Raw genomic sequence first — 13,582 nt, forward strand, 5'->3', positions numbered from 1 at the left:
TACTTATTTACTTATTTACTTATTTTACTATGTCCAGAGTTTTTTTTGTTTTGTTTGGGGGGGTTGGGGGGGTTGCCACTTTTCAATATTTATTGGTAGTTTTACATTAATTTTAGATATTTTACTTTATTGTAGAATTTCTGAGATTCATTTTGCTTTTGAAATGTACATCTTGTTGATTCCTTCACACTTACAAAAATGCCATTTACATTTAATTTATATGAAAGTATAGATTTGCTACTTAATTCTGTCTGAATTAATTTTTTTTTAAATTTAGCCAATAACCTATATATGATGTAAAAATGCTAAAAGGCGTAAAAGTGATCTATTTGGTCTTATTGAACGGAAAAGCTTGTGGTTCTAACCTCTTGTTTGAAACCTATTGAGGCGGCGCCCCCTGGTGGCCACACTAACTTTTAAGCCAGGGGTGTTTAGGGCAGCTGTTGGCTGTCTCTAACAGCTGATGTCAAACATAAACTTACAACAGACTAAAGATGTAAACACGTTAGGCGCTCGTCTGTAGGCTGTTACTTAAGATGAAATAAATCAGACCATGAAGCTGCAGTATATTTTTAAGATTATTTCATGTGTTTATTAGACACTTTTTTCCTTATTCTGTTTTTTTTAATCTTTTTTTTATTTCTATTGTAGCAACAACTTTTTGGCTTTTTTTAAATATTTGAATTTATGTCGATTCCTTTTATTCTAAACCAAAATGGCCTCTACTTCCTTTTCCTTTTTTTTTTTGTAGTATTTTTATTTATTTATTTATTCAGTATAATTTCACGTCGCAGCTACAGCTGCTACAGCGCCCCGCTGTTCTCGGTGGGGATGTTTTCTACACAGAAGTCCCGCCTGTATTTGCCTCTGGAGGAGTCTCAGCCTGCGCTCCCGACTGGGGATTGGAGCGGCCACTTGTCAGTAAGCCAGCTTCACGCCGTGCATGTGTGTGTGTGTGTGTGTGTGTGTGTGTGGAGGGAAACCGAGCCAGACAGTGACGGTCGGATCGCTCACTCATCAGCTGTCTGTCAGGCCAGCACGCCACAAAGAGCAGCTTGACACTCGGCCGGTATGGAGGGAGAGATGCAGCCCGCGGATGAAGGGCCCTGCGCCCCGAAGATGTGCCGACAGCAGCGGGGTCCGTACAGCACCCTGAAGCCCTTCCAGAGCAAGCGCTCCGCGGGGAAGTCGCGCTTTGACCGGTCCGCTGCTTTGGAGCTGCCTGTGTTTGGCGACGGGCATCCCTTCACTTTCCATCCCGAACAGCCTCATCCTTTCCAGCAGCAGCAGCAGCAGCAGCAGCAGCAGCATCAGCAGCGGCTGCAGCACCTCCACCAAAGCAGCGTCGCTATCAGCAGCAGCCAGCAGCATCACCCGCTGCCTCAGCAGCAGCACCACCGTCTCCCATGTGAGGCCAGGCCCAGCAGCAGGGTCCCGACATCCACCTCAGCGGCCACGGCATCCCTCGGCTCCCAGCGGCGCTCCGGCAGCGGTTCGGAGCCCCGGTTCTCCCCGGATTGCACCTACGGAATCAGCACAGGTGGGTGTGAAACTTGTCATGAGTGAGCTCTGTTAGTTCCGCTCCTTCTCACATAGTGTTTTTTTTAAATTTATTTAAATAATGATACTTGACCAGTCTTTGTGTTTTCCGTAAACTAAATATTCTTATGGGAACGTGAAATATTCCTTTCATATCAACCATATTCTAATGCCTTATGCTCTACCAAAAGGCACCTCCAGAAGGTGGTAAAATTGGTGGCCAGATGGTAGTAATCTTGGGGTGCCACTTAAAAACCAGAAGCCAGTGGAGGTTTTTGTTATGACGACATGGCTTTCAGCCCAGGGCGATATGAAAAGGGGACACCAGAGAAAAACAAACATCTGTCAGTTTTCCTGTTGCTTTCTTATTGCTAATTTATGTCCATTTGATGGGAATGGACTCCTCCCTGTGGTGCACACAGTGCTGGCAATTAACTAAATGGCCTTTTTATAAGAAATTAGGACTGAATTTAAAATTGAATAGTTGCTCTCTCAACAGAGGTTTTTTAAAACTAAATTTAAGGCTTATAAATCTGAATGTGAACACGAGAAAGCCTTTTAGTGCACTTTTAGATTTTGAACCACTTTGAAACACAGTTTAAATTGACTGGTAGACTGCCATACACTGAGTTATTTAGCAGTGATTACATAGGCTTTACAACTAATATTGTGTTTTTCAACACCACACGTGAAAAACATTGGGTTCTCAGTTTTCTCAAAAATATCATTTAAATCTGTCTAATCAATTTCTCTTGATATGTATGTATTTCAATTAGCATGAGATTTATATTTTTTTAATTAGTTCTTAATGTTTCTATTAAGTAACCTAATAATAAGCTTTTTGGTCAAATGGTCTTCATTAGGGAAGTGTGTTTGGATGTGTGAAAGAGCATCTCACACCAATCAAGAGCTGCGGCTGCCAGAAGCAAGTTGTCATGTGGGAACCCAAGGTGTAGATAACACCAAAGAAAAAGATTCCTTTCTTAAACAATCTGATGATTTTTTAGTTTGTGCATTGAAATACCTATAGGAGCCATAGTTGTTAAAACGTGAGTTTGTTTGTTTGTTTGTTTTTTGCCAATGCATAAAATTGGTTCTACAATTCTGTAACTATCCAAATTTATTCACCTAACCAGTAAAATCCTGATGCTTTCTTCAATCCAGGACCATGGCGAAGTGACATAAATTCACAAAGTGGTTTTAATAAAGACATAAAATGACGGTACATGAAAACACATAAGTCAGTAAATGTTGAAATTCATAAAAATTGTCCTTGCCTCTCCTAAATGTATCCATAAAATATTATAAGGGGTGGTTTTATGCAAAATATATATTTTTTTATAGCTTTATATCATGTTATAATTTAATTCCCTCATTATACCTGGAGTGTCTGCTTGATTATTTAAATCTCTTGTGGCAGCCATTTCCTGTTTACTCAAAGCTCCTCCTCGGAGCTACAGTCTGCAAGCCGAGCCTCCACCTCACAGAGCACCTCTTCCCCACTCCTCCGCAATTCTGCTCCTCCAGACTAGCGGCAGCAGTGAATAAACACCTGGTAGGACTGAGCATCTGGAGAGCTTGTCAGACAAACTACTTGTCAGTGCAACACTCTTGAGAATTAATTTAAAAGGTGAAATAAAGGAGTATTGTTGTGACGACGTGGCTCAGTGTGGGAAAAGGCACGAGCTTCTTAAAGAGACAGAGACCAATTTTCAGATGTTAAAATACAAAGTCAAATTTCTTTTCAATTATGTTTGATGTATGCAGCCATTTTTATAACAAAGAAGATAACATATTTACTTGATCATGCGTTAAAATGGCATTATATGGCTAGAAAATAAATAAAACCGTCCCTTTAAGCACATAAGCCAGTCTGAACCTAACATGTCTTTAGACTCTGGGAGGATGTTCATTAATATCACATTTGGATGCATGTAGGAGAACAAACAGAAAGACCCCAGGCTGGGATTTGAACCCTGGACCTGCCCCACAGTGCAGCCTTGAGGGGTTGATTCATTGTGTATGTTTTGTATTTGCTTCCTAGATGTACACTCCTAAACTGTAAGCAGTCAATAAGCTGACAGAAAAAACCAGCATCTCCTAATCCTCATATTTTCCATTTCTTCCTTTGTTCCTCCTGTCAGCAGTGATTGATTTACTTGTGTAATGGGAGCAATAGTGATTGAATCTCCTCTTCATGTGCACAAAATTACACTCTTTGCATCTCTCCCTTTTTCTCTGTGCACCATTACGGGTCCTCGCCGTCATCCTGTTGAAACACATTGTTCTCTGCTCATGTTTTCTTTTTTTTTTTTTCTTTTTTTTTTGTTTCCCCCTCAGCTGCTGTTCATTAGCAGGCTGCATACAGGCAAGAAATGTGTTCCCCATGTGGAGGGCTGGTCCGTGGGAGCCAACATTTAGATGAAAGCGATGAACCTTATCCTGGCAGTTTCAAAATTAAATATTAGACACAGCATCCTTTAATCAGATTTTAATCTGGTTATCTCTGCAAGCAGCAGAGGCTCTTCGTGCTCTTGTGTTTTTTTTTTGTTTTTTGCAGCTTCACAGTCAAGTTTTCAGACAGACTCTGGGCGACGCAAACGGCTGCATATTAAATCGTTTTATTGCAAATGTGTGATAGCATGTCGAAAGATCAGTTTAACCCGGTTCTATTGTTTGCATATGTTTCGACAAGCACTTTTCATGCCAAATTGAATCTGCACACGCCATGCAGGATGCGCCACTCCTCAGGTGATAATGGTACATCAAAGTGGTTTTATCTGCACAAATGAGACAGGTTATTGTCTTTCTCCTTCCTGTAGGGGAGAAACTGGGTGTCCCTTTTTCTGTGAAGCGCAGCAGCAGAGGCCCTGGAACCTGCAATCAGTTCAACACACAATAACCCAAATTGCATTGAAAAGCCTTTCCCAAAGAGTCGTGATTAAAACAAATGGGCCTCATAAATTTGCTTCTGCCGACCGTGTTGTTTTTAATGAAATTTTATGAGGCTCTCAGCTCTCAGTGCCACAGACCGGGAGAGGAGGGGGAGGTGGGAGCAGGGGTGAGGGTGAATGATATCAGACACATCTCCACGGGTAAACAGAGACAGCACGCATATTAATAAATGCGACACATCTGCGCCAGGCTGATAGACACGTCCGAGCGAGTGGCACCGCCGCCGCAGCGGCCGCCCAGAACTCATGGCGTCTGTTTGTGTGTTTTGTTTGCAGCTACAGTAGACTCATAATCATTACGCGGAGGTGTGTGGGATCGTTTCACCGAGACGTGTCCAGACTACCGGGGGAAATTTGCGCACTGAGGCCTGAATCTGGACTATAACTATGTGCTGATTGTCTTGGTCACAGCAGATACGGCGACCTTAGAGTTTATTGACATCTGAATAAATCACCATAATAAAGCTGACATTTCTATGAACAAAGAGCCTCGCACAAGGCTTTTTGTGGAGCACTTCAGCTCAAAAAAGAGAAGTGAAAGTAGGTAGCGTCTTATTTCGTATGTGAGCAGGTCGTTTCTTTCTGGTGCTTTTATTTGAAGATCGAATAATTGTCAACTTGAGTAATTGTTAAGTTTCCAAATGAGTACTTACAGCCTAAGAACATCAGCACAATGAATTGTAAGAAGAAGAAAAAATAGCTTACAATTCATCTAAATTTGTAATACCAGCTACTCTGCAAAAGTATTCACACTCAAGGTTATGTTACAGCTTCAAACGTTCAATTACTTGATTGGAGTTTTATGTCATAAATCAACACAAAACAGTGCATATAGTTGATAGGAAGGAACATTTTACATTCTGAGTTATTTTCAAAATGTGGCGAGCCTGTGTACGTCAGATTGAATGGGGGAAATATCTGAACAGCAGCTTTCAAGCCTTGCCACTGATTCTCTTTTGGACTTAGAGCTGGACTTTGAGACATTTTGACAGATGATTGTGCTTTGATCTGAAGTATTCATTGTGTTATAATAGCATAATATTATGTTATTATGTCTGCGGTTGCTGTTTTGTGGGAAGGCAAACCTCCACCGCAGCTTGAAGTTGGTTTTTCAGCTTTCAAAAGGATTTCTGTCAGGACCAGCCTCTGTTCAGCTCCTATTCATCTTACCATAAACTCTGCTGACCCGGCTGCTGAAGAAAATTATTCCCTCAGCATTATACCGCCATCATTAGATATTTTGCCGTGGATGTTGTGCTTAGGATTGATGCGCATCTTTTCCTCCACACATATTGGTTAAAACATAGACAGAAATTAAAATGTTCTTTTCTTTGTTATGTTATCAGAGCACTCATTTTCCAAACTGCAAACTCCTAATGGCTTCTTTTCTTTGTGATCTTTCTCTAAGGCCAGATTTGCTCAGTTTACAACTAATTATAGTTCTATCCAGATTCTCTCACCTGAGCTGTGGAACACTGCAGCTCCTCCACAGGCCTTTTGACCTAAGATTTCTAATCCTTATAGAAAAAGTATATAGAATGCTCTTTGTATTTTAAAATAACAGATAAAAAAATGCAGTGTGACACGTCCAAAGCCTGGAATATCATTCTGTTATCTATCTCTGCTTTAAGCGTCTCCACAACTTTATTTTTTACGGCTCTGCTGTGTCTAACTCAGTTATTGACCTGCAAAGCCAGTTGTGCTGAACATGTTGAAATCCATCCAGAAGTCACTTGTTTTGCACCTTTTGAGCTGAAATTTATAATTTGATCCTTCAGATAAGCAGATAAGAACTGACTAAAAAAAACCAAAACAACAAACACCAGTTCTTCTCTGACTCCCTGACGTCCTCCACAGAGAACCGTCTCATCCTAGATGCCTTCGCCCAGCAGTGCAGCCGAGTCCTCAGCCTTCTCAACAATGGCCGTCTCCTGGAGCCTCCGTCTTCCTCCCTCAGCTCTAACATCAAGCTGGAAGACGGACGAGGGGACGCTCAGGGTCTCCACTGCTCCTCTCAGGGGAAGCTGAAACCCCCGGAGAGCTCCTCCACCACCGACCCCGAGGACGAGGCCCAGCAAAGCCATTCCAACCAGCACCAGACCTCTGCCGTCCTCCGCATCTTCACGGACTCCCTGCAGAGCTACCTCCTCTCTGGGCCTCAGCAACACCTGGCAGCGTGTCGCGAAGGGGAGCAGTGCGCTCCCGCCGAGCGCGGTTCAGACGTGTCTCCGTCGAGACACAACCTGGGAGGATGGGGGTCCCCGGCTCCGTCAGAGTCGTACGGACACCCGTCGTCCACGCTGCCGGAGGAGGATGAGGAGGAGGAGAGCTGCTGCCCCCGCTGCCTGGAGCTGGAGCAGGAGGTGCTGTGTCTGCAGCAGGAGAACGAGGAGCTGCGTAACAAACTGGAGAACATTCCAGGTGCAGTAAGACCACAACCTCAGTTTGTTGTTAAATCCTGTTATTCCTATTTCTTTCACTGCGTTTGTTTGTGTCTTGCTTGGTCTCGTTTGCTTTTGTTTTCTTTCTGACGTTTTGGATTCATTTGGAGAAGGTTTCACAGAACAGTTTTTTTATTTTTGGATTTTATATGACAAAAGAGAGAAGAATATAGGGTGATTGCTGAAATTCTGTCTTGGTCAGGCAAAGTTGGCAATTGATTTGAACAGAAAATGTAAGACTAATAATGGATAACATACTGATTTTGCTAAGCTTTTCAAGAGTTAGAGCAAGAATTAAATATTATTTTTCAAATGAATGAGCTGGGTGTTTTTCAGAATATCTGATATATTCTGTTTGCTTTAAATCATTTAGAACTTTATAAATAAGTTTAAGATGATTGTCTCTATAAATCATTAATGAGAATCTTTTTCTTTCCATCTGTTCGTAGATCCATTTTCATCAAACACAAAGCACGAAAATAAAACCTGGCTTAAAATATTTAATTAAATATTAGACCGCTATAAGCTCTCACATTTAAAGCGATCGTGAGTGGAAGCATGTTTAAGTACGAATGACCTTTCTGGGACCAGATTGGGCCTGAGGGTCCAGGCAGACGGTCACATTCAGATGTTAGCGGTGAAGAAAAACAACAAGCTTCTAAAGTAACCATATTTGAAAATTACATTTGGAGTGAAACAGTATTACATGTGCTATATTTTCCATTGATATGAAAGCCACTACCCATTCTTCTAGTAAACCTTTGGGAAAGTCACATGTGAATCGGATTATAGATCATAATACAGCATTGAACTTTACACGACGGGCAGAAATGTCATCATAAAGTTAATTTAATTGAGTAATTCAATTTAAAAAGAGAAGTGTCTTATAAATTCATTGCAGACAGAGGGATGTAATTTGATTCTTATAATGTACGTCTAATGAAATCCCCAAAAATATTTCTAACACAGGTTTGTTCTGTGATGTCCAGGTTATGACCTACACAGTCACAGTAAAGCAGACATTTAGTTGTGACAAAAATAAATCTATGAAGCGTCAAATATCTATATTTTTCACTGTAATATATTTGACTCTGCGAATGACTTTCTATTACTTGAATGAAATGTATTTTTTAATTACATTTGAAAATAAATTAAAATTCACCTCTACAAACAGAAATTGTAGCAACGAGAAAAACGTTTACAAATTCTCACATAACATAATTTTGTTAAGTTGCAATTGTGAGTAAGTTACAAATAAAATAGAGATATATTCAAAGTTATTTCTCAGAATTTATAAGAAAGGTAAAGAAAGTAATCTAAGGATATGGTTGTAGGTTTACAAAATCAATCCTTTTTGCTTCAGGGATTTTTTTCTACTACTGTTCACTTTAACACCTGTTTTTGTTTCTGTTTTTTTTCCCCAGTTCCCTGCCAAAATACTTTGGACTACTTTAAGACTGTTCTTGAATTTCACAACCAGCTGGCCCAACAAATGCCAGAGGAGCAGCTCACCGAGGTGAGAGACAGGCTTGTGTTTGGCTTTATAAAGGATTATCATTGTGATTAAGAGAAAAATATAACATCCTATCCATCTTCACGCAGTGTGACAATATGGAATTAAAAGATGTATCTCTGCAGGAGGAAGAGCAAACCGTCTTTGAGGTTTGTCGTTTAATCATTGGATCATACATACACGTGTTTTTTTCTTTGTTTCACCCAAACTCCTAAGTTTAGCTTCTCTTCCCTTCAGGGGAGCAAACAGCTGCTGGAGAACTACCCGCTCTTCATCACCAACAAGCAGTGGGACGAAGCCGTCAACTCCTCCAAGAAAGATGGCCGACGGCTCCTGCGATACCTGATCCGCTACGTCTTCACCACGGATGAGCTCAAGTTCTCCTGCGGTTTGGGGAAGAGGAAGCGCTCGGTGCACTCAGGAGACCCGGGCCTGGAGAGACGCCCGCTCAACCCAGTCAAAGTCAGCTGCCTCAGAGGTGCGTCGCCTTGATCTCCGCTGATTTAGGAGAGTATGCACTCACCATCAGATTTAAAGCACTGAAGGTGTGACAACTTTGTTTTAAAGCCGTGTGATTTTAGACTGTTAATCAAGCAGGTTTATCTGATTTTATGTCAATGTTTCATTCAATGGTTCACCATTAGACTACTTTTATCTTAAGGACTAATATGTCGGAGTTTTTAAACTTTTACTTGCCAGTGATAATATTGATCATGTTTTCTTATAACTTTACCATTTTTGAAGTAAGAGTAAAAATCTTGCGGTAAATAATTGTAAATCTTTTGGTGACTTTTATGCATGGCAGATAAAATAAGCGATCCACACTCTATGCACCTGATTATCGTGCTCCCGGCTGCAGAGAAACACACACAACAAGAAATTGTGCATTAGGCAGTTTGTTATTTGGGACACTTAACATTTCTCAAATGAAAGATCCATTAAGAAAAGCTTTAGAATCTACCCAACAAAGCCTAAGAGCAATTGTTTCAATTCAACATCATTCTCAACATATTTTTAAAAGCACTTTTTAATTGTAGCATTTCCTTTTTAAAGGTATTTCTTGTCAGTTGAGAGATTGTAATGCTTTTCACATCATTCAACTCATTTTTTTGTGGATTACTACAAATGACTGTATTTTAGGATTAAACAGTACCACAGTAATATAATCATTTATAATTATTAAACTGTGGTACTTCTCGGATTTCTTTTTAACGTCAAGCTTTCAGAGTGAGACATAAAAATGCCAAGCAATCAGAAGTTGAAAAACAAAACTACAACTCAGTCAAACTACAATATATTTTTGTATCTCAACTACAGCAAGACACACATTGTTACGTTGGACTCTTGTGTTTTTGGTCATTCTGCTCTCATCTTCCTCCATCTCACTTTCAAATCCTGACTCAAGTCTTAACATGTGCTTTGATTTTCCAGTAAAGAGAATAACGTTTATTAACCCTTCAGAGTTTATCCGGATGCACTGTGCCTCAAACCCAGACTGGTGGATGCCCTCAGAGGAGCAGATCAACAAAGTGTTCAGCGACGCCGTCGGCCACGCGCGCCAGGGCCGGGCGGTGGGTACGTTCCTGGGCAGCAGCGGCAGCAGCACCAGCAGCCTCTACATGGACGGCTTCGACGGACATCTGTCGCAGGACGAGCTGTTTCTGAAAGGCTGCCAGAACGGCCAGTCAGACTGAAGTTATACAAAAAAAATAAATAAAATGATGAACCTTAATATGTAGCTGTACAACAACATATCCAGAAACACCAACTTTTATCTAAAAACATTCCAGAGAAAGTGTCATACAGAATACAACTCCAGCCCTTGCTTTAAGTAATTTTATAACCCTTTTGGTTGTTTTATACTTGCATTTTTTGAGTCAAAATGTGACTTTTGCCGGTTTTCAATTTTAAAGCAATTTGAGTCTTCCTTTTTGCTACTTTAAATATGACTTGAGTTTATTTCACTGTCAGTGGGTTATGTTTAGGGCTAAGTCAGTTTCAGAGAATATTTTGTGTTAAATTTATAGCATAGTTGTGTTAGAATTTCCGTATATCTACACAAGCTGCACCTTCATGATATTCATAGCTAAAAGTAGCATTTAATCTGTTTGCATCTGTATGTAGTGAAAGCACCTTTACCTGAAATTTTTAACAGGAGTGCCTCTGACATCATCACATTCGCTTGTTCACTCTGCTGCGCTTTGACTTTCATTCAATCTTCATGTAATTTAAACAAAAGTATGTAGGTCAACACTAGACATTTGCTCCAAGTCACAACCAAACTTAAAGGTTATCTTGTTATATTTTGGAGGTAGTTACATGTAGTTGAAACCACATTGTTATTTTTTAAAAAGCCACCAGTCCCTTCTGCAACAAACCACACACAAAACATGATGCTGCAGCCACCGCCGTACTTTATAGTTGGGATCCTTGGTCACGATTTTGCAAGCTTCACATTTTACCTCCAAAAATAACAATGATGATCATGGTTCAATTTTAGCATCCTCAGACCGCAGGAGAGACACAAATGTTTTTCCATGAGCACATTAGCAAAAATGGTTGTTTTATACTTTGTATTATCTGAGTCAAAATTTGACTTTTGGCAGTTTTAAAGGAGGCGTCTCTTTTAATCCAGTGGACTGCTTCTAAGTTTCACAGTAGGTGCTAGATGTAAAACACAATAAAGTCAAGATTACTAAAAACATTTAAAGGTAAAGCAACAAAACAGAAATGTCATTCTTGAAATTTGTTTTTAGAAAACACTGCAATTAAGAAAAACATAAATTTCAAAGTCACATTGAAAAGAAATAGTTAAATTAAATATCAAAGACTTTTTTGGGGAGGGTGTTCATTTCAGGGCAACCTTATAGCACAACTTTAACCAAAGTTTCCTGTGTCTTTAACCTGTTTACAGTCCAGTAATAAGTCCTGCCGAATTGAAATATGACTTTAGTTTGCGTTTTTGTCTGAATTTGCAACAATACCGCTTCTTTTTGCTCAAATACACTGTTGCCTACCAGGTTTGAATGATTCTCTTTTTACACACTTCTCCTCTTTTTGTTTAGTTTAATTTTTACTATGCTATTTTTGAAAAAGTTTGATCAAAGCAGTTTTCAAAAGATATGCACAGCATGTCATGAATAGACCACATTGTCACAATAATTGGTAGAAAATACACTATTTTGCCAAATTTATTGGATCACCCATGCAAGTGATTAAATTCAGATGCTCAAATTACCTCCATATTTACAGGTGCATAAAATTCAGAACCTATGGCTGCAGACTGCTTCCTCTCTTATAAATATTTCTCGTCCAACATCAGTGTCTGACCATACGAATGCGCATTTGGAAGAATAGGAAACAAAAATGCCCATAAACACACTTCTTAGTCTGGTGGAAGGTTTTACCAAAAGATTTCTACCTTTTATACCTGCAACGGAAGAGCCAACATCTTACTAAATACTATTGATTAAGTCAGACAAACGAAACCTTGTTGTATACTGTAATTTATCCAACTTCATAGGCAGCAGTGTGCAATAAATACTTGTATTTAAAACCTAAATTAGGAGCAAAACACAGGCAACAGTAAAGATCTTTAGTTTAAGGCAGTTGCCACTTTATGAAGCCTTAAATGAGCAGGAAGTCATTCACATAGTAAAATGTTAAAGCTCTGTGTCATCATGTGATGCGTGTTGTTCCCTGACAATTACTGAAAGGGTCTACTTCCTCTGAGAGAGAAAGCATGAAACACTTGCTTATTTCTGAAGCTGTTATTTGCACTTTTCGTGGTCTCACTGAGAACAAACAGATGTAAAGAGCTAAATACTCACCTCAAAAAAAGATTTCATGCTGAACAACTTTCTTTGCGTTAATATGTAACATTGTTTTCTTCATCTGAATGTAGCTGATCGTGAGGCCAAGTCACCCATAAAACGTGCTGTGTAAATTGTGTAAAATAAAGTATGGTTATTGTTAAAGTTCTTTTTTTCTTTCAGAAAATACAATGTCTCCCTCTTTAAAAAGCCAAGTAGATAAGTGCCAGAGAAACCTTAAAACTGTTGGACTGTGCTGTTGTGTTGCTGTTCTGAATGTGTGCGTTTGTTCCCATGTACTTCTTTACTCAAAATGGCTGTAATCAACACTGTGAAACATTCAATTTTTACAAATATTCAGTAAAAGTTTTTTTTTTATTATTTCCAATGAATAAACTAAAAAAATGAAGTTGAAAAGTCCTCTCTGTTCAAAATGTCTTTATTAACAGATCATTAATGTAATCTTGAAATGTCGCTGTTTTTCTCATCACATTTCACTGATATTTGATATATAGTATCATTAACCAAGATTTTTTTTAATGGTGAGAATATCACCATTAAATATATATTCTACTAAAATGTTCTATTTTAGTAGAGTACTTTAACATAGTTGTACAGTGGAGAAATGTTATTCTTAACTCAATCAAAACTCCTAAATCATTTGTAGAAATTCCCCTGAAATGAGTTCATGTCGGTGTTAGAGTCAAGATGAGACTACAGCTCCTCCGTCTGGAGGCTTCCAGGAGGTGATTTTGAAGTTTTTTCAGTTCGAGCTGCAACAATCCACAAGGTGGCTCTGCAGCTTCAAGAAAGATGTAACTTACTAGTAAAACATATTGTCATGAAGGCATCTGTGCAGATGATTATCGGAAAGATTGCACTCTCCACAACAGACTTCTGGACAGTCTGCAGCGTTGTGCTCCAAACAGTGAGCTTTTTATAAAGTTTGCTGTGTCTTTTACATGGTTTCACTGTTTCACTGTTCAGTCTGTTGTCCAGGTGAACACAGAGGTATTTATACTCCTGCATAAATGCAGTTAGGTGTGAACTCCAAAAGGCTGAATGCTAAAAATAAATCAGAGCTTGCCTCAAAATAATATTACTCTAAGCGTGTGCATTTCCCACTAATAGATTTGCTTGTTCTTCAGGTTTTTATTTTGCTTACTTTTCAAAAACATGGAACTTTTGAGAAACATTTTGCATCCATTCATTGCCTATGTAACCAATTTACCTCACAGTGATGTTTTTGGGCTGTTGGAAGAGCTGCAACATATAAAGAAGGAAACATGACAGGGATTTGAACCCTCGACCTCCTTGCTGCAA

At 39.4% G+C, this 13,582-nt stretch overlaps 1 protein-coding gene across 2 annotated transcripts; it reads left to right on the plus strand.

The window, feature by feature from the left end:
• Nucleotides 1–73: 73 nt before the first annotated feature.
• bend4 (BEN domain containing 4) lies at nt 74–12,679 on the plus strand. Of its 2 annotated transcripts, none has more exons than XM_008420558.3 (6): nt 74–1,540; nt 6,351–6,914; nt 8,359–8,450; nt 8,573–8,596; nt 8,685–8,925; nt 9,909–12,679. In XM_008420558.3, the coding sequence occupies exons 1-6, from the start codon at nt 1,072–1,074 to the stop codon at nt 10,139–10,141; spliced, it is 1,623 nt and encodes a 540-aa protein (XP_008418780.3). In that variant the 5' UTR covers nt 74–1,071; the 3' UTR covers nt 10,142–12,679. The 2 variants fall into 2 exon arrangements, with proteins under 2 accessions (XP_008418780.3, XP_081467811.1); XM_081611685.1 differs by having other exon boundaries at nt 75–1,540; nt 8,537–8,596.
• Nucleotides 12,680–13,582: the final 903 nt, after the last annotated feature.

The sequence above is a fragment of the Poecilia reticulata genome, chromosome 10 (genome assembly GCF_904066995.2).
Source record: "Poecilia reticulata chromosome 10, P_reticulata-male-v2, whole genome shotgun sequence".
Lineage (NCBI taxonomy): Eukaryota > Metazoa > Chordata > Actinopteri > Cyprinodontiformes > Poeciliidae > Poecilia > Poecilia reticulata.